General features: G+C 40.6%; 2 protein-coding genes across 2 annotated transcripts in view; both read right to left on the reverse strand.

Moving 5' to 3' along the window:
- Positions 1–10,146, reverse strand: part of DYTN (dystrotelin) — a 67,265-nt gene extending 57,119 nt beyond the window's left edge. Inside the window, 1 exon segment of the mRNA XM_068968476.1 lies at positions 10,008–10,146. Within this exon segment, the coding sequence (XP_068824577.1) occupies positions 10,008–10,146 (139 nt within the window).
- A 43-nt stretch (positions 10,147–10,189) lies between these two features.
- MDH1B (malate dehydrogenase 1B) overlaps positions 10,190–25,072 on the reverse strand; it is a 58,344-nt gene continuing 43,461 nt past the window's right edge. The window contains exons 10-11 of the mRNA XM_068968477.1: positions 16,736–16,799; positions 10,190–10,287 (exon numbers count right to left, since the gene is read on the reverse strand). Coding sequence (XP_068824578.1) covers positions 10,190–10,287; positions 16,736–16,799 — 162 coding nt within the window. The remainder of the gene's footprint in view (positions 10,288–16,735; positions 16,800–25,072) is intronic.

Here is a 25,072-nt window from a genome sequence, read left to right on the forward strand (position 1 = left end):
CAAGCTCGTTACGCTGCTTAGTCACTAAGGGATATCTGACTCTTGGTGGACTGCACCCCCTACCCCCAGGCTCCTCTATTCATGGGATTTCCCAGGCAAGAATACGGGAGTGGATTGCCATTTTCTTTTCCAGGGCATCTTTCCTACCCAGGAATTGAACTCATATGTCCTGCATTGGAAGGCAGATTCTTTACCACTGAGCCACCTGGAAAGCCAAGAGAGCATGTAGCCCTACTTTATTTTGCAGGTGAGGAAAACCTAGTACTAGTACTAAGTCGCTTTAGTTGTGTCTGACTCTTTGCGAACCTGTGGACTGTAGCCCACCAGGCTCCTCTGTCCATGGGATTCTCCAGGTGAGAATACTGGAGTGGGTTGCCATGCCCTCCTCCAGGGGATTTTCCCCACCCAGGGATTGAACCCATATCTTCTGCAGCTCCTGCATTACAGGCAGATTCTTTAGCACTGAGCCATCAGGGAAGCCCATTGCTCTTTCCTACCCGGAAGCAAATAATAATGTACTACAGTATCCTTGAATTCTCTGGTGGTCCAGTGGTTATGACTGTGTGCTTTCACTGCCGAGGGCCCAGGTTCGATTCCAGGTCAGGGAACTAAGATCCCATAGGTTATGAAAGAAAAGAAAGAAAGTGAAATCGCTTAGTCGTGTCTGACTCTTTGCAACCCCATGGACAGTAGTGCACCAGGCTCCTCTATCCGTGGAATTTTCCAGGCAAGAGTACTGGAGTGGGTTGCCATTTCCTTCTCCAATAAGTTATGAGGTGCAGTCACGAAAAAAAAAAAAAAGTTTCCCAGGTGGTGCTAGCGGTAAAGAAACTTCCTGCCAATGCAAGAGAAATAAGAGACATGGATGCGATTTCTGGGTCAGGAAGATCCCCTAGAAAATGGCATGGCAACCCACTCCAGTATGCTTGCCTGGGAAATCCCAAGGACAGAGGAGCCTGGTGGGCTATAGTCCATAGGGTCAACTTAGCAACTTAAACAGCAACACTATCCTAGGCTGCATGTGGCACTAGAGAGCATCCTCCAAGTCCCCTACACTCACTAAGCAGCCCCCAACAAGGACTCCTCTATGAAGCTATCGGCTTTTTATATAAAAACAAAATGACCATGTGAAACGAAACAAAAAGACAAAAAACTATCTGTAGAATATAAATCGTTAACATATTCTACTCATATGTGCACACATATTTATGCATCTATGAAAATGACTGAAAACCTATTCATCCCTTCATTTAGCAGATTTTTATCAAGTTCTTGCTATATGACCCCGGCAGGAGTCCAGGTTCTTGAAATACAGCAGTTAACATAACAGATAAAAATTCTTGCCCCGAGGAGCTTAATTGCTAGTGGCATTCATCAAAATTGTTAACAGTGTATATCTTTGAGTGCTAGAATTCTTGGTTATTTTCTTCCTACTTGTCAATATTACCTAAATTTTTGGTGAAGAGCACATGTTACTTTTATAGTCAGAAAAGAATTATTAATATACCTTCTTTTTCCACCACCAACATCACTACAATAGTGGCTAGCATTTCTGAGCCCTTACCAGGCACTGAGTATGTAAAAACTCCTTTCACAATGTGGAGAAGAGAAAGTGCTGGAGCCATATCTAGGTCCATTCTTTCCTTTTTCCTTTGGGGAAACTAGTTCACTTTGATTTTCAGGGATTCATGAGATTAATAGGGATCACATTACACTCCTCCTAGAGTATTTGTATGATTTAAATAAGAAAATAGAGATAATTATCTCTCTTCCTTCTGCTAAGGACCTACAATTTAATTTGTTTCACTGATCTTTCAAGTTGGATTTTTGTTTAAGAGACATGTAACAATCTCAAAATAGAACTTTTGATTGGTTAAGACTGAAATGATTAGCCTTCATTTATAGAAAAGGAAAATCTAAAAGAATGCCACTGACCACTGAACTCATATTATCTGGACTTAAAATTCTTAAATTTAGAATAAGTAAATAAATAACCTACATAAATAAAAAAAAGTTCTAGTTTAACCATTTAAACTGATTTCATGACTCCCAAATGGGTTGCAATTCACACTTTGATGTTACAGGTGTTTGCTATCATTTTAGATGATTCTGGTAGAAATGGTGGTGGTGACCCATGAAAGCCCATGATTACTCTTTCTCTCACTCAGCATTCCCACGCTGCCACGGTTGACCTCTCTCCCAGCCCAAGGCCTTCTTTATCTTGCCTTATGCTCATTTCTCTCTAATGGCCAAACTTTGATGGGATCTTGCATGAATCATCTGTGTCTTCAAAGGAATAAATGATATATATTTGTTAAATGAATGTATGAAGGAATAGTTGTAGAAAAAAAAACCACACCACGAATTTAGAAAGGATCTCTCAAGTTTCTACTCCGTGTGAAAGCTTGCTTATAGAGAAGTCTGCAGGTAAGTCAGCATAAAATAGCTATTCATATTAGTTTATTTATTCATGAATTTGCCCCCTTTCATGTACACAAAACACCAAAGATTTGAGTGCCCAGAGGTTCCAGGTATTATGCTGGGTACTGAGGGCATTACGGAAAATCAGGAGTTCTCAATGTCAAGAGAGGAACAAATATGTAGGTCTATAATAGGGCTTTAACAGGGGATGGAAAGAGTGAACATCGACATTTTAGGAATCAGTGAACTAACATGGCCTGGAACGGGTGAATTTAAATCAGATGACCATTATATCTACTACTGTGGGCAGGAATCCCTTAGAAGAAATAGAGTAGCCATTATAGTCAACAGAAGACTCCAAAATGCAGTACTTGGGTGCACTCTCAAAAATGACAGAATGATCTCTCTTCATTTCCAGGGCAAACCATTCAATATCACAGTGTATCCAAGTCTATGCCCCAACTAGTAATGCTAAAGAAGCTGAAGTTGAACAGTTCTATGAAGACCTACAGGACCTTCTAGAACTAGCACCCAAAAAAGATGTCCTTTTCATTATAGGGGACTGGAATGCAAAAGTAGGAAGTCAAGAAATACCAGGAGTAACAGGCAAATTTGGCCTTGGAGTACAAAATGAAGCAGAACAAAGGCTAACAGAGTTTTGCCAAGAGAATGTACTGGTTATGGAAAACACCCTCTTCCAACAACACAAGAGAAGACTCTACACATGGACATCACCAGATGGTCAATGTGAAAATCAGATTGATTATATTCTTTGCAGCCAAAGAGGGAGAAGTTTTATACAGTCAGCAAAATCAAGACCAGGAGCTGACTGTGGCTCAAATCATAAACTCCTTATTGCCAAATTCAGACTTGAATTGAAGAAAGTAGGGAAAACTACTAGACCATTCAGGTATGACATAAATCAAATCCTTTACAATTATACAGTGGAAGTGACCAATAGATTCTAGGGATTAGATCTGATCGGTTCAGTTCAGTTGCTCAGTCGTGTCTGACTTTTTGTGACCCCATGAACCGCAGCACACCAGGCCTCCCTGTCCATCACCAACTCCCGGAGTTTACCCAAACTCATGTCCATTGAGTTGGTGATGCCATCCAGCCATCTCATCCTCTGTTGTCCCCTTCTCCTCCTGCCCCCAATCTTTCCCAGCATCAGGGTCTTTTCCAATAAGTCAACTCTTTGCATGAGGTGGCCATAGTATTGGAGTTTCACTTTAGCATCAGTCCTTCCAAAGAACACCCAGGACTGATCTCCTTTAGGATGGACTGGTTGGATCTCCTTGCAGTCCAAGGGACTCGCAAGAGTCTTCTCCAACACCACAGTTCAAAAGCATCAATTCTTCGGTGCTCAGCTTTCTTCACAGTCCAACTCTCACATCCCATACATGACCACTGGAAAAACCATAGCCTTGACTAGACGGACCTTTGTTGGCAGAGTAATGTCTCTGCTTTTGAATATGCTATCTAGGTTGGTCATAACTTTTCTTCCAAGGAGTAAGCGTCTTTTAATTTCATGGCTGCAATCACCATCTGCAGTGATTTTGGAGCCCCCCCAAATAAAGTCAGCTACTGTTTCCACTGTTTCCCCATCTATTTGCCATGAAGTGATGGGACCAGATGCCATGATCTTTGTTTTGTGAATGTTGAGCTTTAAGCCAACATTTTCACTCTCCTCTTTCACTTTCATCAAGAGGCTTTTTAGTTCCTCTTCACTTTCTGCCAGAAGGGTGGTGTCATCTGCATATCTGAGGTTATTGATATTTCTCCCAGCACTCTCGATTCCAGCCTGTGCTTCTTTCAGCCCAGCGTTTCTCATGATGTACTCTACATATAAGTTAAATAAGCAGGGTGACAATATACAGCCTTGACATATCCTTTTCTTATTTGGAACCAGTCTGTTGTTCCATGTCCAGTTCTAACTGTTGCTTCCTGACCTGAAAGACAGAGTGCCTAAAGAACTATGGACGGAGGTTCGTGACATTGTACAGGAGGCAGTGATCAAGACCATCCCCAAGAAAAAGAAATGCCAAAAGGCAAAATGGTTGTCTGAGGAGGCCTTACAAATAGCTGAGAAAAGAAGAGAAGCTAAAGGCAAAGAAGAAAAGGAAAGATACACCCATCTGAATGCAGAGTTCCAAAGAATAGCAAGGAGAGATAAGAAAGCCTTCCTCAGTGATTAATGCAAAGAAATAGAGGAAAACAATAGAATGGGGAAGACTAGAGATCTCTTCAGGTAAATTAGAGATACCAAGGGAACATTTCTTGTAAAGATGGGCTCAATAAAGCACAGAAATGGTATGGACCTAACAGAAGCAGAAGACATTAAGAAGAGGTGGCAAAATACACAGAAAAACTAAACAAAAAAGATCTTCATGACACAGATAACCACGATGAAGTGATCACTCACCTAGAGCCAGACAGCCTGGAATGCAAAGTCAAGTGGACCTTAGGAAGCATCACTATGAACAAAGCTAGTGGAGGTGATGGAATTCCAGGTGAGCTATTTTAAATCCTAAAAAATGATGCTGTTAAAGTGCTTCACTCAATATGCCTGCAAATTTGGAAAACTCAGCAGTGGTCACAGGACTGGAGAAGGTCTTTTCATCCAAATTCCAAAGAAAGGCAATGACAAAGAAAGTTCAATTTACCACACAATTGCACTCATCTCACAAGCTTGTAAAGTAATACTCAAAATTCTCCAAGCCAGGCTTCAACCGTGAACTTCTATATGTTCAAGTTGGATTTAGTAAAGGCAGAGGAACCAGAGATCAAATTGCCAACATCCATTCGACCATAGAAAAAGCAAGAGAGTTCCAGAAAAACATCTACTTCTACTTTACTGATTATGCCAAATCCTTTGACTATGCGGATCACAACAAACTGTGGAAAATTCTGAAAGAGATGGGAATACCAGATCACCTGACTTGCTTCCTGAGAAATCTGTATGCAGGTCAAGAAGCAACAGTTAGAACAGGACATGGAACAACAGACTGGTTCCAAATTGGGAAAGGAGTATGTCAAGACTGTATATTGTCACCTTGCTTATTTAATTTATATGCTGAGTACATCATGCAAAATGCTGGGCTGGATGAAGCCCAAGCTGGAATCAAGATGGCTGGGAGAAATATCAATAACCTCAGATATGCAGATGATACCATCCTTATGGCAGAAAGTGAAGAACTAAAGAGCCTCTTGATGAAAGTGAAAGAGAAGAGTTAAAAAGTTGACTTAAAACTCAACAATCAGAAAAGTAATATCATGGCATCCAGTCCCATCACTTCATGGCAAATAGATGGGGAAACAATGAAAACAGTGACAAATTTTATCTTTTTGATCTGCAGATGGTGACTGCAGCCATGAAATTAAAAAGTGCTTGCTCCTTGGAAGAAAAGCTATGACCACCTAGACAGCATATTAAAAAGCAGAGACATTACTTTGCCTACAAAGGTCCATCTAGTCAAAGCTATGGTTTTTCCAGTAGTCATGTATGCATGTGAAAGTTGGACTATAAAGAAAGCTGAGTACCAAAGAATTGATGCTTTTAAACTGTGGTGTTGGAGAAGACTCTTGAGAGTCCCTGGGACTGCAAGGAGATCCAACCAGTCAATCCTAAAGGAAATCAGTCCTGAATATTCATTGGAAGGACTGATGCTAAAGCTGAAACTCCAATATTTGACCACCTAATGCGAAGAACTGACTCATTTGAATAAATCCTGATGCTGGGACAGATTGAAGGCAGTAGGAGAAAGGGACAAAAGAGGATGAGATGGGTGGATGGCATCAGTGACTTGATGGACATGAGTTTCAGCAAGCTCTGGGAGTTGATGGACAGAGAAGCCTGGCATGCTGCAGTCCATGAGGTTGCAAAGAATCGGACACAACTGAACTGAACTGAACTGAAAATAGGCTAAACCTGTAGGAATGCAGACAGATGATTTCTCAGGGGAGATGAAGTGAGAGCTGACTCTTGAAGGAGAAATAGGGAATTTTCAGGGCATTAAGTCAGGTGAAGAGTTTGGGGGAAGGGTGTTTTCCAGGTCTAGGAAGAGCTGGTGCAAAGGCATAGGGGTATGAGGACCAAGGAGATCAGTATGGCTGGAACAGAGAGCTAGGGGAGTGAGGGCATGCGGTAGGTTTGTATGAGTTCGTTAAAGAGCTTGCAGTTTTCTTGCAAGCATGGGAATTGATTGATGTTGTTATTTAGTTATTAAGTCCTATGTCCCTGTGGACTGTAGCCTGCCCAGGCTCCTCTGTCCATGGAATTTCCCAGGCAAGAATACTGGAGTCGATTGTCATTTCCTTCTCCAGGGGATCTTCCCGACCCAGGGATCGAACTTGCATCTCCTGCATTGGCAGGTAGATTCTTTACCACTGAGCCACCAGGGAAGTCCTCCTGGGGATTGATACAAACTTTATAAAGCTCACCCCAGCAGTTGTGAAGAATGGACTACTGGTGAAACTAGAAATAAGAATTTATTTCAATGACTCAGGTCCAGATGATAGGATTGATCATGATTCACCCACAAGGAAAATTTAATGAATTTCAAAAGTATCAGAAATATTACAGAACCAGAGAAATGACATGTTCTCTGGCCCACAATACAATAAAACTAGAAATAATCAATGAAAAGATTTTTTTTTAATTGTCATTGTGAAACATATTTTAAATTTTTTCTAAATGTCATGAGGTCAATTTAGAAATCAAAGTTGAAATTAAGCACTATCTAGGGGCTAAAAAGATGAAAAAAGAATGACTAAGTATCAGTACTATAAGTACCTAAGCAGCAAAACCAGAATAGTAATAGAATTGGGACGGGGGGAGGGGACAGGAACTGGCTTTTTGGTAAAAAAAAGTAAATTAAGCAAACAACTGACAAGAATAGAGAAGGAAAAAATATACAACATTGGAAATGGGAAAGTCTTTATATTTACAGTTACAGAGAATATTTTAAAATGGAAAAAGGCTCTGTATAATTTTATACCAACAAATTTGAAAACATATATGTAATAGAAAATAGACATCATCAAAATATACTAAAAAATAGTTGAAAGATTAGTTACTGCAGAAGATTTTTTGAAGGAGAAATAGTCTTCAAAAATAAACAACCATAAGAAGAGATGGTTTTGCAGGCAAATTCCTTTAAACTTTCAAGGGATAGAGGAATTACTTTTAATCAACTCTTCTAAAAACTGGGAACACTCAGAAAACTCCCCCGTTTATTTTAGGACACTGGCATAACTGAAATACTAATATCTGATAAAGATTTATTGAAAAAATTACAGTTATAGCTGAGAGAAAGTAGTTAAATTCTGAGTTGAAGCTTTGAAGGAAATTGGTGTAACTGGCCTAAGAAAATTGTCTAATATGGAATTGTTCCAGTTTCAACTCAAAAGTCTAATGTCTCATCTAAATGTCCCCTAAATCAGATATATAAACAATAAAGATATATAAGATGAAAGCAAAGATAAAACATATTATCAAACATTTTCAAGAACATATTAAAAATTGTGTTCCAGTATATAGAAAGATTTATTTTAGGAATTTAAAATTTGTTCAACAGTTGATTTATATATTAAAAGAAGGGAAAAAACTATTGAATCCGTGAATTCTCAAAATATGTTAGTTAAATTCATCAGCCACTCTGATTTTTAAAAACTGATCTTGGTACATGATCTCGGAAGAGAAGGAAACATACTTAAAATGTCAGAAATAAAAGGCAAATTTTAATAAATGTGATAGACAAAAGATATCCCAGTTTAACTAGGAAAAAAATCAGCCCCACCCCCCATGTCAGCGCTATGATCCAGTACTAGTCTGAAGCAGAGAAACAAACCACAGGGCATCAGGGCCAACTCTGTCCCCTCCAAACTGTGCCAGACAGGGCAGAATCTCTTGGATAGATCTTGAAGGATAGCCCTCCAGAATGCCAGTATCAGTCCATTGGAGCTGGTACATAATAATATAATAGGAATTTATTTGCTGTCCTTGTTTTGGAATTCTAATCTACAGAAACAGAAAAATAAGAGTTATAAATTTCAGGAAGGAAGAGATTTATGGATGATCTCTATTTAGATAATTCATGATGATCATCTGCAAGGTGGCTGGATTTAGGACAATTGCTTGAGAATCAATAACTTCCTATTGTATCAGTGGTTTTCAAATTTATCTTGCCTCAGATTGCTGGTCTTACTCCCAGAGTCTGGAGGGGGTCTGGGAATTGCATTCTAATCTCAGGTGATGTTTGTGCTTTCAGTCTTGGAACTATACTTTGAGGACCATTGTTTTAAACTGACAATAATTAGAACAGGTAATTTTAACATCTAAAAAATAGTCTAAAGTACATGAAACAATGTATAAGACCTTATAAAGTTTTATTGAAAGACATTAAAGATAATATGAATACATGGAGACATCTATTTCCTCCATTCCTGGATATACTTGGATAGGAATGTTCAATATCATGAAAATGTGAATTCTACCCCAAATGAATCTATAAATTTAAACTAATGTAGTGGTTGGTGGTTTAGTCCCTGTATTGTGTTCAACTCTTATGACCTCAAGGGCTGTGGCCCCCTCCCCAGGCTCCTCAGTCCATGGGATTTCCCAGACAAGAATACTGGGGTGGGTTGCTATATCCTTCTCCAGGGGACTCTCCCAACTCGGGGATGGAACCCAGATCTCCTGCATTGCGGGAAGTCTGTTACATTGCAGGTAGATTCTTTACTGGCTGAGTCACCAGGGAAGCCCAAAATTTAAGGCAGTTCCAACCCCAATTCCAACTATTATTTGGAACTTGACAAACCAATATAAAATTAATCTGTAAGAATAAATGCAGTGTGTGTTTATTTCAGGAAAAGATAGGGTAAAGGAATAGGAAAGAATCAGAAATCGACCTATGTATACAAAAGGTTTTAGCATATGATAAACATGATATTTTAACTCAATGAGAATCAACAACTTCCCTTTATATTGGTGGTTTATATCAGTGGTTTATACCAATGAGGAAATGAGTTTATTTAGTAAATAATGTTGGGACCATTGGATGTATAACTCTTTGGAAAAACATGATATAGGCACCTTAGTTCAGATCATAAACAAAAATAACCCCAGAATGTACTACAGAGTTAAACATGAATTTTTAAAGCTCTAAGATGATTAAAGGAAGAAATTTTTGGCGAGCTTGAGGTTGAAAGATTTTTTAAAGCATGATTATAAGCCTAAATCCATGGTAATATGCCTATAATTTAGTATGGTCCTATTTTGTAAATAATAAAAAATAGAAAAGAAGAACCCAATAAACACAGTAGGGAAGGCTATCTATCAAACTTTATTTATCTGGGGACAGGAGTACATTATGGGAGGGGTTTAATTTTTTTACTTTCTGTAACATGATAGGGATCTGAATGGAGCTAGGGAGAGAAAATTGCAGGGAAATATGAGGCATAATTTGCTAGTGAAATTGACAGGGATTGGTGGCTGATTGGTTGTGGGAGGGAGATCAAGTGTAGGAAATAATGGGGGAGGAAAAAGTTTGCACATAGAGGTGGAAGGTGGATTCATTTTTAACCTCTGAGTTTGAGGTTTCTATAAGACATCTGAATGGTGATGTCCAGAAGGCAGTTGGAACCCCCTCTTGGACACTTGGGAATCCAGGAATGTGGAACCTGGACTTGGCCCTCGAGGCCTGGGCTTGGAATGAAGGGCATGGTCCTTGGACTGCAGAGCCTGGAACTAAGGTGATCTGAGAGATCAGGTATACATGTCGGTCGAGGTGTCTTTCTGAGAAGTCTTGGAGGTCAAGCAGAGGCCAGGTGAAAGGTAAGAGATCAGAAACTGAGAATGCTGGCCTAGAGACAGAAGGTTCCACACGGTGGGGAAAATAAGCTTCAAGAGATTTCCTAGCATCATGAATAACCATCAGAGTCTTTTAGAGTATTGCTGTCCAATAGGAGAAATACAATATGTGTCAAATATGTCAGCTTAAATTTTTAGCAGCTACATTTTAAGATGAAACGGGTGAGATTAATTTTAATGTATTTCATTTAATCTAATCTTTGTTCAGTGGGTAAAGAATCTGCCTGCAATGCAGGAGATGTAGGAGATGCAGTTTTGATCCCTGGGTCAGAAATATCCCCTGAAGAAGGGAATGGCAATTTGCTTCAGCATTCTTGCCTGGAAAACACCATGGACAGAGGAGCCTGGTGGGGTACTGTCCAAAGGGCTGCAAAGCGTCAGACAAGACTATTATTTAACATGTAACCAACATGCTGATGCTGAACCTCCAGTCCTTTGACCACCTGATGCAAAGAACTGACTCATTGGAAAAGACCCTGATGCTGGGAAAGATTGAAGGCAGAAGGAAAAGGGGACAACAGAGGATGAGATGGTTGGATGGCATCACTGACTCAATGGACATGAGTTTGAGCAAGCTCCGGGAGTTGGTGATGGACAGGGAGGCCTGGCGTACTGCAGTCCATGGGGTCTCAAAGAGTTGGACATGACTGAGCAACTGACTGAACTGATGTAACCAACATAAAAATTATTAAGATATTTTATATTGTTACTGTCTTTTTTACACTTGTAGCACATCTCGTTTTGGACTAACCATATTTCAAGGGCTTGGTAGCTGCATGTGGCTAGTGGCTACAAGACTGACAGCTCAGTTTTAGAGAATGCTGGCTGGGAGAGGAGAGCAGTACAGGTGCTGACCAGGCGTCAATTTTTGATTCTGTGTCTAGAGGTCAGGGTTGCTATTTGGGATGGGATAGAATTTAGGAGTCAGTAGTGCTGGCTTTGGGCAAAAGCATGTTCAACTATTAGGCTATCTAAGAAGAATGCTTTAAGTGAAGATAAAATGAGGCTAAGTAACAGTATGCCTGAGAAACATAATCACTTAAGTAACAGGAGGAAGAGAAACCCAAGAGGAAGGATGAGAAGGGAAAGCCAAAGAAACCAGCAGACAGCGATGGTACAAAGGTCAAGGAAGGTGAGTTTCAGCAAGTAGAGACAAGTCAATGCTGCAGTACCTGAAAGCCACAAGGAGATCAGCTATGGGCTAAAAACTAACCTCTGTGTATGATTAACCTGGCTATTGAAGGCTCCCTAAGAACAGCTTTATGGGAACATGGGGGCCAAAATCAAACTGCACAGGGCTGTAAAAAAACAACTCTTTCAAGAAGAGAGCCCAAATCTTGTTTTCAGAGGCAGGAGAGATTCCAGAATATGTGAATGGGTCAGAACGGGGAGTCAGGAGAGCTGATGAGGTTGAGGGTCCAAGAAGTGGGGATCCAGGTGGTATTTCATACAGCAAAGCCTATATATAGACTAAACATATAAGGGAACATACTTTAGCCATTCAGCATCCATTCATCTTTCTTCTGGTGAACAATCTCCCCCTAATCTTAGTCCATGAAATTCTAGTTGTGTTCATTCCAATGCTCCTATTTCCATGGGGAGCATGTGGCCTGGCCAGCCTGATCAATGAGTGCATCATTGCCCTCTGCAGACATGGGCACATTACCCAAACCAGGCAAGGAAGACACCACGAAACTTGGATCAAGGACTCTCTGAATTACTTTTTTCCTCTTGAACTTGGAATCAGAGATTGAAGAGGTAGTTACTCTCTCATCTGGGTGGATAGCTTGAGCATGCAATCCGCACGCAAAGAAGAGCAGAGATGAATTTGGAGACAGAGAAAAGTCACACCCTAGGTGACATTATCTAGGACCAGAGCAAGCTAGTCCTCCCTTGGGTCATTAATTATACAAGGTAATAAGGCCTCTTTGGGCTATTTTCTCCCACAAGCAATTGAAATATAGCTAACTGATACAATCCCTAAGGTAGAGGCAATGGTTGGGAGAAGATACATAGGTGAAGGCATTAGATCTGGGGAGAAGCTCATTCCCTGAGAGGAAGAAAAATATGGAGATGATGATGGCTAGGGTAGGCTGCAGTCCATGGGGTCGCTAAGAGTCAGACATGACTGAGCAATTTCACTTTCTTGCATTGGAGAGGGAAGTGGCAACCCACTCCAGTATTCTTGCCTGGAGAATCCCAGGGATGGGGGATCCTGGCAGGCTGCCATCTATGGGGTTGCACAGAGTCAGACACAACTGAAGTGACTTAGCAGGAGCAGCAGGGAGAAGAGGACATTCTAAGGGCTTCTGTTTTCTTTTTGAAGTGAGGAACAAATTCACTCAGAGTTAGGAGGAGACAGTGAGCAGAAAACTTGAGGAATGATGAAGATTTGAAATTGTTACAGCAGCCGTTGAGAGAGGTGACCAGTCACACACTTTGGAAAGATGCCAAGCAACATGGCATCTCTAATATTTCCTGTGATGACAAATTTCAATTAAATAGACTTTACACCCTAATGCTTACTTGGAGGCAAGATTTCACGTGCAAACAAGCTTTGAGTCCAGGATTGACTTGTATTGATTATGCTGAAGGGAAGACGCCTTGAGGAAAATAAAGCTATTTTCAAATTTATCATCAGCTGATTACCATAAAACTGAGGCAACTGGGAGTAAATGGTCTGTGTGTTAGAGAAGTGTTTGTGACTAGAAACACAGTAGGCCCTAAACAAAACAAAACAAGGAATTATTGGGGGGAAGGAGGGAGATTTCATTGATTCAAAAACAGGTAGCAGGATAAGTTATGGTGATTTTAATTCCTTCCTTGTTCTCACAGCAGTGGGAGAATTAAAAGAATGAAAAGGCAATGTTTCCACATCCATTTCTGTGTGTGTGTGTTCCAAGGCTTAAGTTCTCTTTACTCCTTACCATCCTTTAAGGGGCCAGTGCTTAGGGGCCCACACCAGATTCAACCCACTCAGGCCTTAGTATGAAAGGCCCATCCAAGAATCAACGCCTTCCATGCACAGGAGAGAATCAACACTGCAATTACATGGACTAAAATCAGGGGGATGTTGTTCCTCCACAGCAAAATAGGTGCACTGCTTCACCAGAAGAAACTTGACTAGACGCAGAATGGTCAGCAGAGTAGGTTGGTCAGCAGAGTAGGTTGCCTCTGAGGGGGACTTTTCCGTGGTAAATATCACCTGACTGGATCCCTCAGAGCCTGAATCTCAACCTCTTCCTTTGTCCTGGCCCCTCAGCCCTAACCCATACACATCCAGACGTTCTAGAATCTCCCTTGCCTTTGAAAACCAATCTTGATGTTAGTGTTGTTCTAGCTATGACTCTCTTTACCCTGAGGTGGGAGAGATGCTAATCCGTGGACAGGCAAGTGGGAGATGCCTAACTGGGGTTAAAATCTGTGGGCTGATTCCAGGGCTGCTCTTACTATTAGTAGCAGTTGCCTGGGTGGAGGGAATGACTGTATGGTGTAACCAGGGAGACCAGCCACCAGGCTTGGCAAGGATTTCTGCATCCAGTCTTGATATGGAGTCCCATGTCTTCAAGTGGACCCCGAAGCCAAAGGCAAAGAGCAGGGTGAGTGGCAACCACGATGCCACTTCAGACCAGATGTTTTGAACACTTGAGACCAGATTTTCAAGATTAAAATCTGAGTTATTTCTGTTGCGAGATGGCTGCTTCCCAAACAACTCAGTCTAAATTTCATACCAAGTGATAATGACTTGATTTTGGTTCAGAAAGTACTGTTTCAGGACTTCCCTGGTGGCCCAGTGGTTAAGACTCCATGACTCCAATGCGGGGGGCATGGGTTCAGTCCCTGATCAGGTAACTAAGATCCCACATGCTATGGGCCGAGGCCAGAAAGTAAAAAACAAACAAACAAGCAGCTGTTTCTTGCCCTTGAGTGCTGTGGCTTGAAGTCCTAACTGTTCCAGCTGTTACACTGAGTGCTGGGCACTATTCTAAGCCACTCAAGGGTCTTAGGACTTCCCTGGTGGCTCAGACGGTAAAGCGTCTGTCTACAATGCGGAAGACCTGGGTTCAATCCCTGCGTTGGTAAGATTCCCTGGAGAAGGAAATGGCAACCCATTCCAGTACTCTTGCCTAGAAAATCCCATGGACAGAGGAGCCTGGTGCAGGCTACTGCTCATGGGGTCGCAAAGAGTCGGACATGACTGAGCGACTTCACTTTCACTTTCAAGGGTTTTATGGCACTGAACCAGGTCAGACCCACCCTCGAGGCCTTGGAGCACACCTCTGGCCTGTTTCTAAACATACACTGACTCAGTGATCAATATACGGTCATGAGTCCCGACCCAGGGAATGAAGTCAGTTCTCTTGTATTGCAGGCAAATTCTTTACTATCTAAGCCACCAGGGAAGCCCCCAAAACACCTACCTCTGGGGAATGTGGGCTGTGCCTAAAACTGTCATTAAACAAGATAGCTCATTTTAAAACCCTCCATATTTTTAAAATTCTTTTTTGAAGAGGTATAACCATATCAGAGACCTACAGTTTAACTCTTTTGTTGTTTATTATTTCCTGATGTTTTAAAAAGGCTTAGCTTTCAGTTGAGAGTCCAGTGTTAGAGAAGGGAAGAAGCCACACCTCTCTGCTCCACGTCTGGAGAAGGAAAACACATGGAGAGTAGCCACCATAGTGTGGAAAAGACTTATAAAAATGTAATGTACAACGTTGGTTTTCCTTTTGGAAAGTGGCCAAGTTTCGTGCCCTGATTCCTCTCAGATGCACCAAATGAACACAGAGAATCAGCAGACGAGGGAGTCTGCAGGTTCCCAGATGCTGCTCGTGGTGGAAGAGTGATTCTATGGCTACTCTGCCATCTGGCCCATCACACTCCTGTCAAATTATGTTTTGCAGTGTCATCTGATGAAGCTATGCAGCGTAACATGGCAAGCTGTGATAGAGTGCATGGGGAAAATGAATGAGCATCCCAGGTGATTCACCATCAGTCCTGCTTCCTCAAGGCTTTTTTTTTCTTCTTCTTTTTTTTCTTTCTCCTGCTGGTAGGAGAAAACTCAAGAAAAGAAGAGAAATTGCTGGATGTATCAGACCCAAAGCTATAAACAAAATAATGTACAATGTTCAAAGAAATAATAACATAAGCTACATATGGTCTTGTTCATGGAAGCAATTTAACTGGGAAACAAGTTTTGCTTTAAACGACTCATATTTTTACTTAGCTGAATAAATATGTGTCATTTTCTACAGATACTAAGAATGGAATAAAAATTTCTTTCGGCAGTCCCTCATGTAGTTGGATGATCCAGAAAGAGATACTTTAGGCTGGCTGTCCTCCAAGTGTGGTCCCAGGTGGGCAGCATCAGCATGGCCTGGGAACTAGTTAGAAATGCATGTTCTCAGTCCCCACTCTGGATCTACTGAGTCACAGACCCTGGAGGTGGAGCCCAGCATTCGAACAAACCCTCCAGTGATTCTGATGCAGACATACTATATGTAAGAAAACCCCTTTAGGGAGAGAAAAGTGGGCTTTGAATACATTATCTACTGCTTTGTGTGACGCTTAACTAGTATGAAGGCCCAATTTTAGAAATCCACAGATAATTTGAAATATTCAGAATGCCGTTTTAGATAAATAACTTAAGAGAATGCAGAATTTTATGTAAAACAAGCCAAGTTAATCGAGATTTTAGCCAGAGGAATAAGGCTGCTACTAGATTCTGAAATAAAACTATCACATGCCAATCGTGGGTCTACCCTGGCATTCAGAGATGCTGGAAGAAGAGGGAATCAGTTTTCCTCTGTCCATATATCAAATGTCAAATATTCATACAGTAACAGCTGTGAGCTTTTTTCTCCCAACTTTGTTTTGAGATTTTTTTCTGGGGGATGTGGACCATTTTTAAAAAGTCTTTATTGAGTTTGTTAACAATATTGCTTCTGTTTTATGTTTTGTTTCTTTGGCCATGAGGCATATAGGATCTTAGCTCCCCAGCCAGGGATTGAACCCACAACCCCTGCTTTGGAAGGTGAAATGTTAACCACTGGACGACCAGGGAAGTCTCTTTCCCACTTTTGGCCTCACATAGAACTGTAAACTTACCCCTGAAACTAAAATACCTACAATGATGTCATTTTAATAAAAAATGAAGACACATATAAATGAGATAAGCTATTTTGTATATTTGAATAGCAATTTAAAATGCAATTACATTGAGATCAAGTCCTTGTTAAATTATTTTTGGTGCTTTGGGGACCACAGACCAAATACTCAACATATTATGAATTTCTATTTAGAAAAAGAAAAAATCTTCCCTATCCCCAACAGTTTCTTTATCAGCCAGGCACTTATCAAAGGTCACTCCTTTGCAACTTGGAAGTCTGAAAATACATCTGTGTGTTTGCAAACTGTGCTCAGAAACTTAATAATACTTACCTTGTTTATCTGGATCCATTTTAGGAATTTCCTGGAATGACAGTTGGGAAGAAGGTCCTTGTAACTGGAAACAAACCAATATTTTAAGCAGGAGGTTTATGAAGTGATCAAGTGGGACAGGAAGCAAAAAGACAGCTAAGCAAAGTCCTTTTACCTGAGGCACAATGACTACAAGGTGTTCAGAGAGACCGAAATCTCCTGGAGGATAAAAAATAGAAAAGCAGGGAGAGGCTTTTTATATGGGTCCCATCTCTAGGGATTTAGAGCTGTATCTCAGAAACTGGAAACAGATCCTTAAACTGATATGATGAATACTTAGAACTTTTTTTTAAACTGAGATATAAGTGACATACAACATTATATTAATCCAAGGTATATAGCATAATGATTTGATATATGTATACATTACAAAATGATCACCACAATAGGTTTAACATCATTATCATACTCATATATTTTTTTTCTTGTGATGAGACCTTTTAAGATCTACTCTCGTAGCAACTTTCAAAACTATACAGTATTGCTAGCTATTAGTCATCATGCTGTAGGCGAATCCTTAGAACTTTTGAGACATAATTTTAAGAGTGGACTAGAGTCTCACTTCAAGAAAGTAGAAATCTACTTGAATTTTGAAGGACAAAATTTGAAGCTCTCAATGCTTGAATTTCTAATATCACTATGTTAAATAATGCTATACATTAAATACCTGAAAAATATTATCTACTTGAACGTATTATTGCATATATGTATACATTTATGTGTATGTGTATATGGAGTATCTTTCAACAAAAAGAATAAGTTATTTTATAATAAAACTTTAAGCAGTTCTAAGAGTAAGGCATTTCTAAATATGAGCAGTTGAAAAATGTTTTAAAAAGTTATATGATAATTAGGCTTATAAAGGACTTCTCTTCTTCTAATGAGTGTATTAATTAAGGTACAAATTATTGGGCAGTTAAGCAATACTTTACAGAGAGATACCAAAACAAAATTGATTTACATTATTTCTCTAAAAATATGATAGCAACAGTTATAACACCAGACTTGCCTCAAACCAAGGAAGTTCCAAATATGGTCAAGTAAGGTTTGTTTTGAAAAGCTGTAGCAAGGGCCATCAGGTTAGAACTCTTTTGGTGTTCTGCTGAGCCCATCCTGAAGTCCTCAGGTAGGTGCAGAAGGGTCCAGCCTGCCATCCTATCAACAATGCTCCTGGAAACACAGTGTATCTGCCTCCATGCCAGGTCCTTACCTTCCTTAGTGTCCTTGGGGAATCAGTTTAGTCAAACATTCTGCAGTGGTTACTCAGCAGGTTTGGAAGAAGGACAGGTTGAGTACTAACAGATTGCCAGACGTGGCATTCCTATGGAGAGTCAATGTCCTATTCTGACTGCCCAGCAATGACACAAAAACTGACGTTGAGGCTGCCCTGTTTTTAAGGGCTCACAGAGATGCATTCATTAGTAATAAAGATGATGAATAATTTAAGGCCACTCCTACAGCTCTGTTTCAAAGGGCTATTTTGTATTGATTTCATATGTGTGGGAGAGACAAGTGAAACTGCTGTGTGCTGTCCAGAGCAGGGGTTACCATAGAGATTAAGAGACAGTAAGAAAGGCCCCACATCCTGGGTAACAGCCACCTTACTAACCATCCCAGGTAATGAGTGACCTAGGAATGGAATCTAATTCATTTATTAGTTCTTTCAGGAATACAGAAATAGAGCTATAGATTTTTTAAGGTACCAAATATGACTTTAAAAGGATAATAATAATTTATGAATGCACATTTCCTCTTAAGTTTTAAGTATAATCTGAAAACACCCTTTTAAAATTCAAATTAAAAATATACCTGTTGTAATCCTAATAAGGTTTTGTTTTTAAAAATGATGTCATATGAACCCAAATATATTAGAACTTTACCATTAACGTCACCAGGCTGCTGGAGACCTGTCTTTCAGAAGGGCTGGAATGCAAAGCATGGGTACATTACTCCAAAAGGAGTGCCCAGAGAGCCAGAACATCAGGGAGTCCTCGCTCCCAACTGTCACCGAGTCCAAGCTCGCTCTGCTCTAAGAGATGAAGTGTTGAGGCAAGGAATATGACTTTATTCATATTCTCATCATGAATCTCTCAAAATAACATTTTATAGGAGTCTGGATACCACTTATACAGAATGGAGATGGGGGGAGGTGTGGAAACAAAGTAAAAAGGCTATTAATCTTGCAAATATCTCCTAGAATGACAAGCCTCCAGGAGGGGATGCGTTAATTTCTTCCTTCCTGTAGCCATCCATAGGTGAATGTGGTCCTGAACAAATGCACTTTGAATTAATTTTCAGGCAAAGGGGTAGGGTTCCCTGGGGCAGGAGATTATATATAAACGGTACCCTTTTAGTGAAAAAAGCAATAGGAAGCAAAGGCTAAAGTAACAGATTCAAGATAGAGTCAGGTTGGCTCTTTCCTGTAACACAATTGATGCTCCTAAAACAATTATCATAATGAAGGAGGAAACAGAACAGGCTCTCTCTTGAAAGCAGAACTCCATCTTGGGCCGGACTGTGGACTTTGAGCTCTATGCCCAGTATCTAGGGAAATGACATACCAACTGGAAAACCAGGCCCCCAGAAGGAAAAGCCCCAGGGCTCTCAATCGCCTAAAAGAATACCCTAATTATCTGTGTAACTGAATAGAATCATGCATTCTATTATGCTTATTAGGATATGACCACAAGCCTATTGTTAATTGTCCGCTGTTAACTACCTAGGCTTAAGGCATATGAATCACGGGTTAACTTTGATGAATCTTTCTGTTTCCTTTGGTCAGACTAGTTTCAGGGAATTTAGAGAGGTGGGTTTGCGCATGTACACTTAGGGTATATAAGGTTTTCACACAAACTGGTCGGGGTCCTCGGCTAAGAGGAGACTCTGCCTTGGGCCCACTGGTGTAATAACCTGCACTCCACGGAGCGCGTGGCTACGACAATAAGTGGTCACCAATACACTTAAGAAAACACCATGAGAAAAATCAGTATCAACTCTAACAACAGCCAATTTATTCCTTTCTTCTCAAAAAGTATTAGTATGGCACTACTGGTTTTGTAAAACCAGAAACTTGGGACATTTAAAAAATGAAAATTGATTAGTAATGGGACAAGAATGGGATCAAGCGGAGGGAGGAAAGTATATAATTTGTTTTTCTCTACATAAATTTTGTTTATTTTCTCGGAGCAGATAAGACAATTTAGGAACAGAGAAAATCTGTCTCACTGGAAATCTGTTTGAGTGATATAGACTTAAATTGGAGAACAGATTTCAAAGTTTTAAAATTTCATTATATGTGCATCAAGACAGCGTAATACTTGAGGTACTGGCAACAGAGTAAGGTTGAAGTTTTCCTGAATGCTGCAATGTTTAGATTTGAGCCAATCTCCAGCACTGATTGATTAGATGGATCAAAAATCTTGTCCCCGCAGAAGAAGGTTGTCTGTCTGAAGTTCCAGGCAAATGATATAATAAAATAGACAAATGTTTAAGTACATGAGAATGAACTAGGGGATGTTGGAAAGTAATTTAAGAGAATAGGCAAATCGATAGTCCTGAGCCTGCCTGGTTTTGGATAGCTAAGATGAAAGATCCAAGGACAGTTTTAGGTTCACTTACTTCTGTTAACTGGAAGTTTTTAATTCCTGTTGTACTTCGTGGTTCAAGTTCAGATAGACTTAGTTACATTAAGACTTTTCTTCTTCGTAGTTTGTTTGGGTTATACGTCAAAACAAGTTATTATATTTTTTCAACATTTAGATAATTGACAAGTTTTCATTTTTTCACTAGTATGGCAGTGCGTGTGTGCATGCTAAGTTGCTTCAGTCACGTCTGTCTCTTTGTGACCGCATGTGAAGGAGGAAACAGAACAGGCTCTATCCTGAAAGCAAGACTCCATCTTGGGCCAGACTGTGGACTTTGAGCAATATGCCCAGTATCTATAGAAACGACATACCAACTGGAAAACCAGGCCCTCAGAAGGAAGAGCCCCAGGGCTCTCCCTCGCCTAAAAAATACTCTGTGTAATGGAATAGAATCATACATTCTATTATGCTTATTGGGGTGTGACCACAGGCCTATTGATAATTGTCCACTGTTAACTACCTAGGCTTAAGGCACGTACGCTTAGGTTTTCACAAAAACTGGTCGGGGTCCTTGGCTAAGAGGAGACTCTGCCTTGGGCCTGCGGGTGTAATAAACTGCAGTCCACTCTCTGCATTGTCCTTCTGAGTGAGTCTGTTTCCCGGGACACGTGGCTACAACACATGGACTGTAGCCCGTTAGGCTCCTCTGTCCATCGGATTCTCCAGGCAACGTTACTGGAGTGGGATGCCTTGCCCTCCTCCAGGAAATCTTTTCAATCCAGGGATCGAACCTGCATCTCTAACATCTCCTGCATTGGCAGGCAGGTTCTTTATTGCTATTGCCATCTGGGAAGCCCAGTATGGCAGTAGTGCCTGTAAATCACAATTTTGTCATTCCCAATGTCTTTACCTTCTGAAAAAGAGTAGCTCCACCCTGAGGAAGCAGGTGAGAAGAGGGTTCAATCTGCCTGTACCATCACAACTTGCCCTGATTTGGACAGACTCCATACCAGTCAGAAACTGGTGACTGTTCCTTATTGTGATGGAAATTATTTTTTGAAGCAGCCAGTATTCTGTTTGATATCTGATAGCTTTTTATACATACATCTGAAGACTCTAACTCCCAAGAGACAAGGAAGATCCCTGTGATGTGGATGGAAGACCCCACATCACACCCTAAAATGTGTAGGTAGTCCCTTACATAAATTACATGATAATTTTACATACATATTTATATATATGACAAACTTTTTTAATGAATAAAGTTAACAAAGTTGACTCAAGAAAAAATAGAGAAAAGAGAACATTTGTGCATTGTTGGTGGAAATATAAATTTGTACTGCCATTATGGAAAACACTATGTTTAAAAATAGAACTACATTGTTATCCAGCAATCCTACTTCTGCTATACATCCAAAGGAAATAAAATCAATATCTTAAAGAGATATCTGAACTTCCATGTATATTATAGCATTATTCACAGTAGGCAAGCTACAGAAACAACATAAATGTTCAACCATGGATGAATAGATAAAGAAGATGGGATGTGTATATATACAATGGAATATTATTTAGCCTTAAAAAAGAAAGAAATCCTGCTATTTGCGAAAATATGAATGAACCTGGAGGATATTATGTGAATTTGAAATGACAGACACAGAAAAACAAATGGCACATGATCTCACCTGCGGAATTTAAAAAGAAATGAAAAAAAGTCAACCTCATTGTAACAGAAAGTAGAATGGTGGTTACAGAGGCTGGGGGCTGATGGTGGGGTTGGGAGGACATGTGCAGGGAAAGAGAGGTATTGATCTAAGGGTACAAACTCATTCTTCAGGCTTCCCTGTGGTCTTCCATGCTGTGCTTAGTCACTCAGTCACATCTGACTCTTTGTGACTCCATGGACTGCAGCCTGCCAGGCTCCTCTGTCCACGGGGATTCTCCAGGCAAGAATATTGGAGTGGGTTACCATGTCCTCCTCCAAGAGTTCTTCCCAATCAGGGGACTGAACCCAGGTCTCCCACATTGCAGGCGGATTCTTTACCGACTGAGCCATGCTGGAGTGGGTAGCCTATCCCTTTCTCCAGTGGAGATCGCCCGGAGCCAGGAGTTGAACTGGGTCTCCTGCATTGCAGGTGGATTCCTTACCAGCGGAGCTACCAGGGAAGCCCTGAGGTCTTCCAGGAACACCCGATCTGAAGCAGCTTCAACACATACCTCCATTTTATTCATAACTATTAGCACAGCCTGTGGTCATCTGGGTTCTTTATTTGTTAACTTACTATTGGCTTCTACTAGAAAACAAACTCCTCAGAGGCAGGAAGAAGAGATCTTTGTTTATCTCTGTGTGATACTGTGATTCATAACAAGAAATATGTATATTTGGATTTTGCCCCTTTGTTCCTTTTCTGGCACGCTCAGTGCTCAATCGCTTCGTTGTATCAGACTCTTTGTGACGCTATGGACTGCAGCCTGCCTTGACATTTTCTCCTTCAGACGACCTTCTTGGAAGCTCCTTAAACTCTTGGAATTTCCTAAGGGATGAAAGTGTGGCATTTTCTTTGGCTATGTTAATGAGTTGACTTTTCAAAGCACTTAAGGATAGGGGACTGGTTGCCAGAGAAACCAACCACTCTTTTAGCAGGTTGGAACTTTGCATCCTACTCTGTTGACCTCAAGGCCGAATCACTTACCAATAGCCAATAAGGAGGGAAAACCACCAGGCCATTCAGGTATGACCTAAATCAAATCCTGTACGATTATATAGTGGAAGTGACAAATAGATTCAAAGGATTAGATCTGATAGACAAAGTGCCTGAAGGACTGTGGAGGGAGATTTGCAACATTGTATAAGAGGCAGTGATCAAAACCATTTCCAAGAAAAAGAAATGCATAAAGGCAAAATTGTTGTCTGAAGAGGATTCACAAATAGCTAAGAAAAGAAGAGAAGTTAAAGGCAAAGGAAAAAGGAAAGATATACACACCTGAATGTAGTTCCAGAGAATAGCAAGGAGAAATAACACCTTCCTTAGTGAAAAATACAAAGAAATAGAGGAAAACAATAGAATGGGAATTTCGGTGGCTCAGACGGTGAAGAATCCACCTGCAGTGAGGGAGACCTGGGTTGGGAAGATCCCCTGGAGGAGGACATGGCAACCCACTCCAGTATTCTTGCCTGGAGAATCTCCATGGACAGAGGAACCTGATGGGCTTTGGTCCAAGGGGTAGCAAAGAGTCAGACACACTGAGCGACTAAGCAAGGCATGTAGCACAGAGAGCTCTTCAGGAAAATTGGACCTAACAAAAGCAGAAGATATTAAGAAGAGGTGGCAAAAATACACAGAAGAACTGTACCAAAAAGATCTTAATGACTTGGGTAACCACGATGGTTACCCTAGATCACTCACCTAGAGCCAGACATCTTGGAGTGCAAAGTCAAACGACCTTAGGAAGCATCACTACTAATAAAGCTAGTGGAGGTGATGGAATTTCAGCTGAGCTATTTCAAATCCTAAAAGATGATGCTGTGAAAGCACTGCACTCAATATGCCAGCAAATTTGGAAAACTCAGCAGTGGCTACTGGACTGGAAAAGGTCAGATTCCCAGAGAAAAGCAATGTCAAACAATGTTCAAACTACTGCACAACTACACTCTTTTCACATGCTAACAAAGTAATATTCAAAACTGTCGAAGACTGGCTTCAACAGTACTTGAACTGAAAACTTCCAGATATACAAGCTGGATTTAGAAATGGCAGAGGAACCAGAGATCAAATTGTCAACATCTGCTGGATCATCAAAAAAGCAAGGGAGTTCCAGAAAAACATCGATTTCTGCTTTATTGACTATGCCAAAGCCTTTGACTGTGTGGATCACAGTAAACTGTGGAAAATTCTGAAAGAAATGGGAATACCAGACCATCTGACCTGCCTCTTGAGAAACCTTTATGCAAGTCAGGAAGCAACAGTTAGAACTGGACATGGAACAACAGATTGGTTCCAAATAGGAAAAGGAGTACGTCAAGGCTGTATATTGTCACCCTGCTTATTTAACTTATGGGTAGAGTACATCATGAGAAACGCTGGGCTGGAAGAAGCACAAGCTGGAATCAAGATTGCCGGGAGAAATATCAATAACCTCAGATATGCAGATGACACCACCCTTATGGCAGAAAGCAAAGAGGAACTCAAGAGCCTCTTGATGAACGTGAAAGAGGAGAGTGTAAAGCTGGCTTAAAATTAAACATTCAAAAAATTAAGATTATTGCATCTGGTCCCATCACTTCATGGCAAACAGATGAGGAAACAAAGGAAACAGTGACAGGTTTTATTTTCTTAGGCTCCAAAATCACTGTGGATGGTGATGGCAGCCATGAAATTAGAAGACACTTGTATCTTGGAAGGAAAGCTGCACCCAACCTAGACAGCATATTAAAAAGCAGAGCTATTACTTTGCTGACAAAGTTCCGTATAGTCAGAGCTATAGTTTTTCTAGTGGTCATGTACAGATGTGAAAATTGGACCATAAAGAAGGCTGAGCATTGAGGAATTGAAGCTTACTAACTGTGGTGTTGGAGAAGACTCTCGATAGTCTCTTGGACTGCAGGGAGATCAAACCAGTCAATCCTAAAGGAAATCAGTCCTGAATATTCATTGGAAGAACTGATGCTGAAGCTGAAGCTCCAATGCTTTGGCTACCTGATGCGAAGACCTGA

The sequence above is a fragment of the Capricornis sumatraensis genome, chromosome 3, assembly GCF_032405125.1.
Source record: "Capricornis sumatraensis isolate serow.1 chromosome 3, serow.2, whole genome shotgun sequence".
Classification (NCBI taxonomy): Eukaryota; Metazoa; Chordata; class Mammalia; order Artiodactyla; family Bovidae; genus Capricornis; species Capricornis sumatraensis.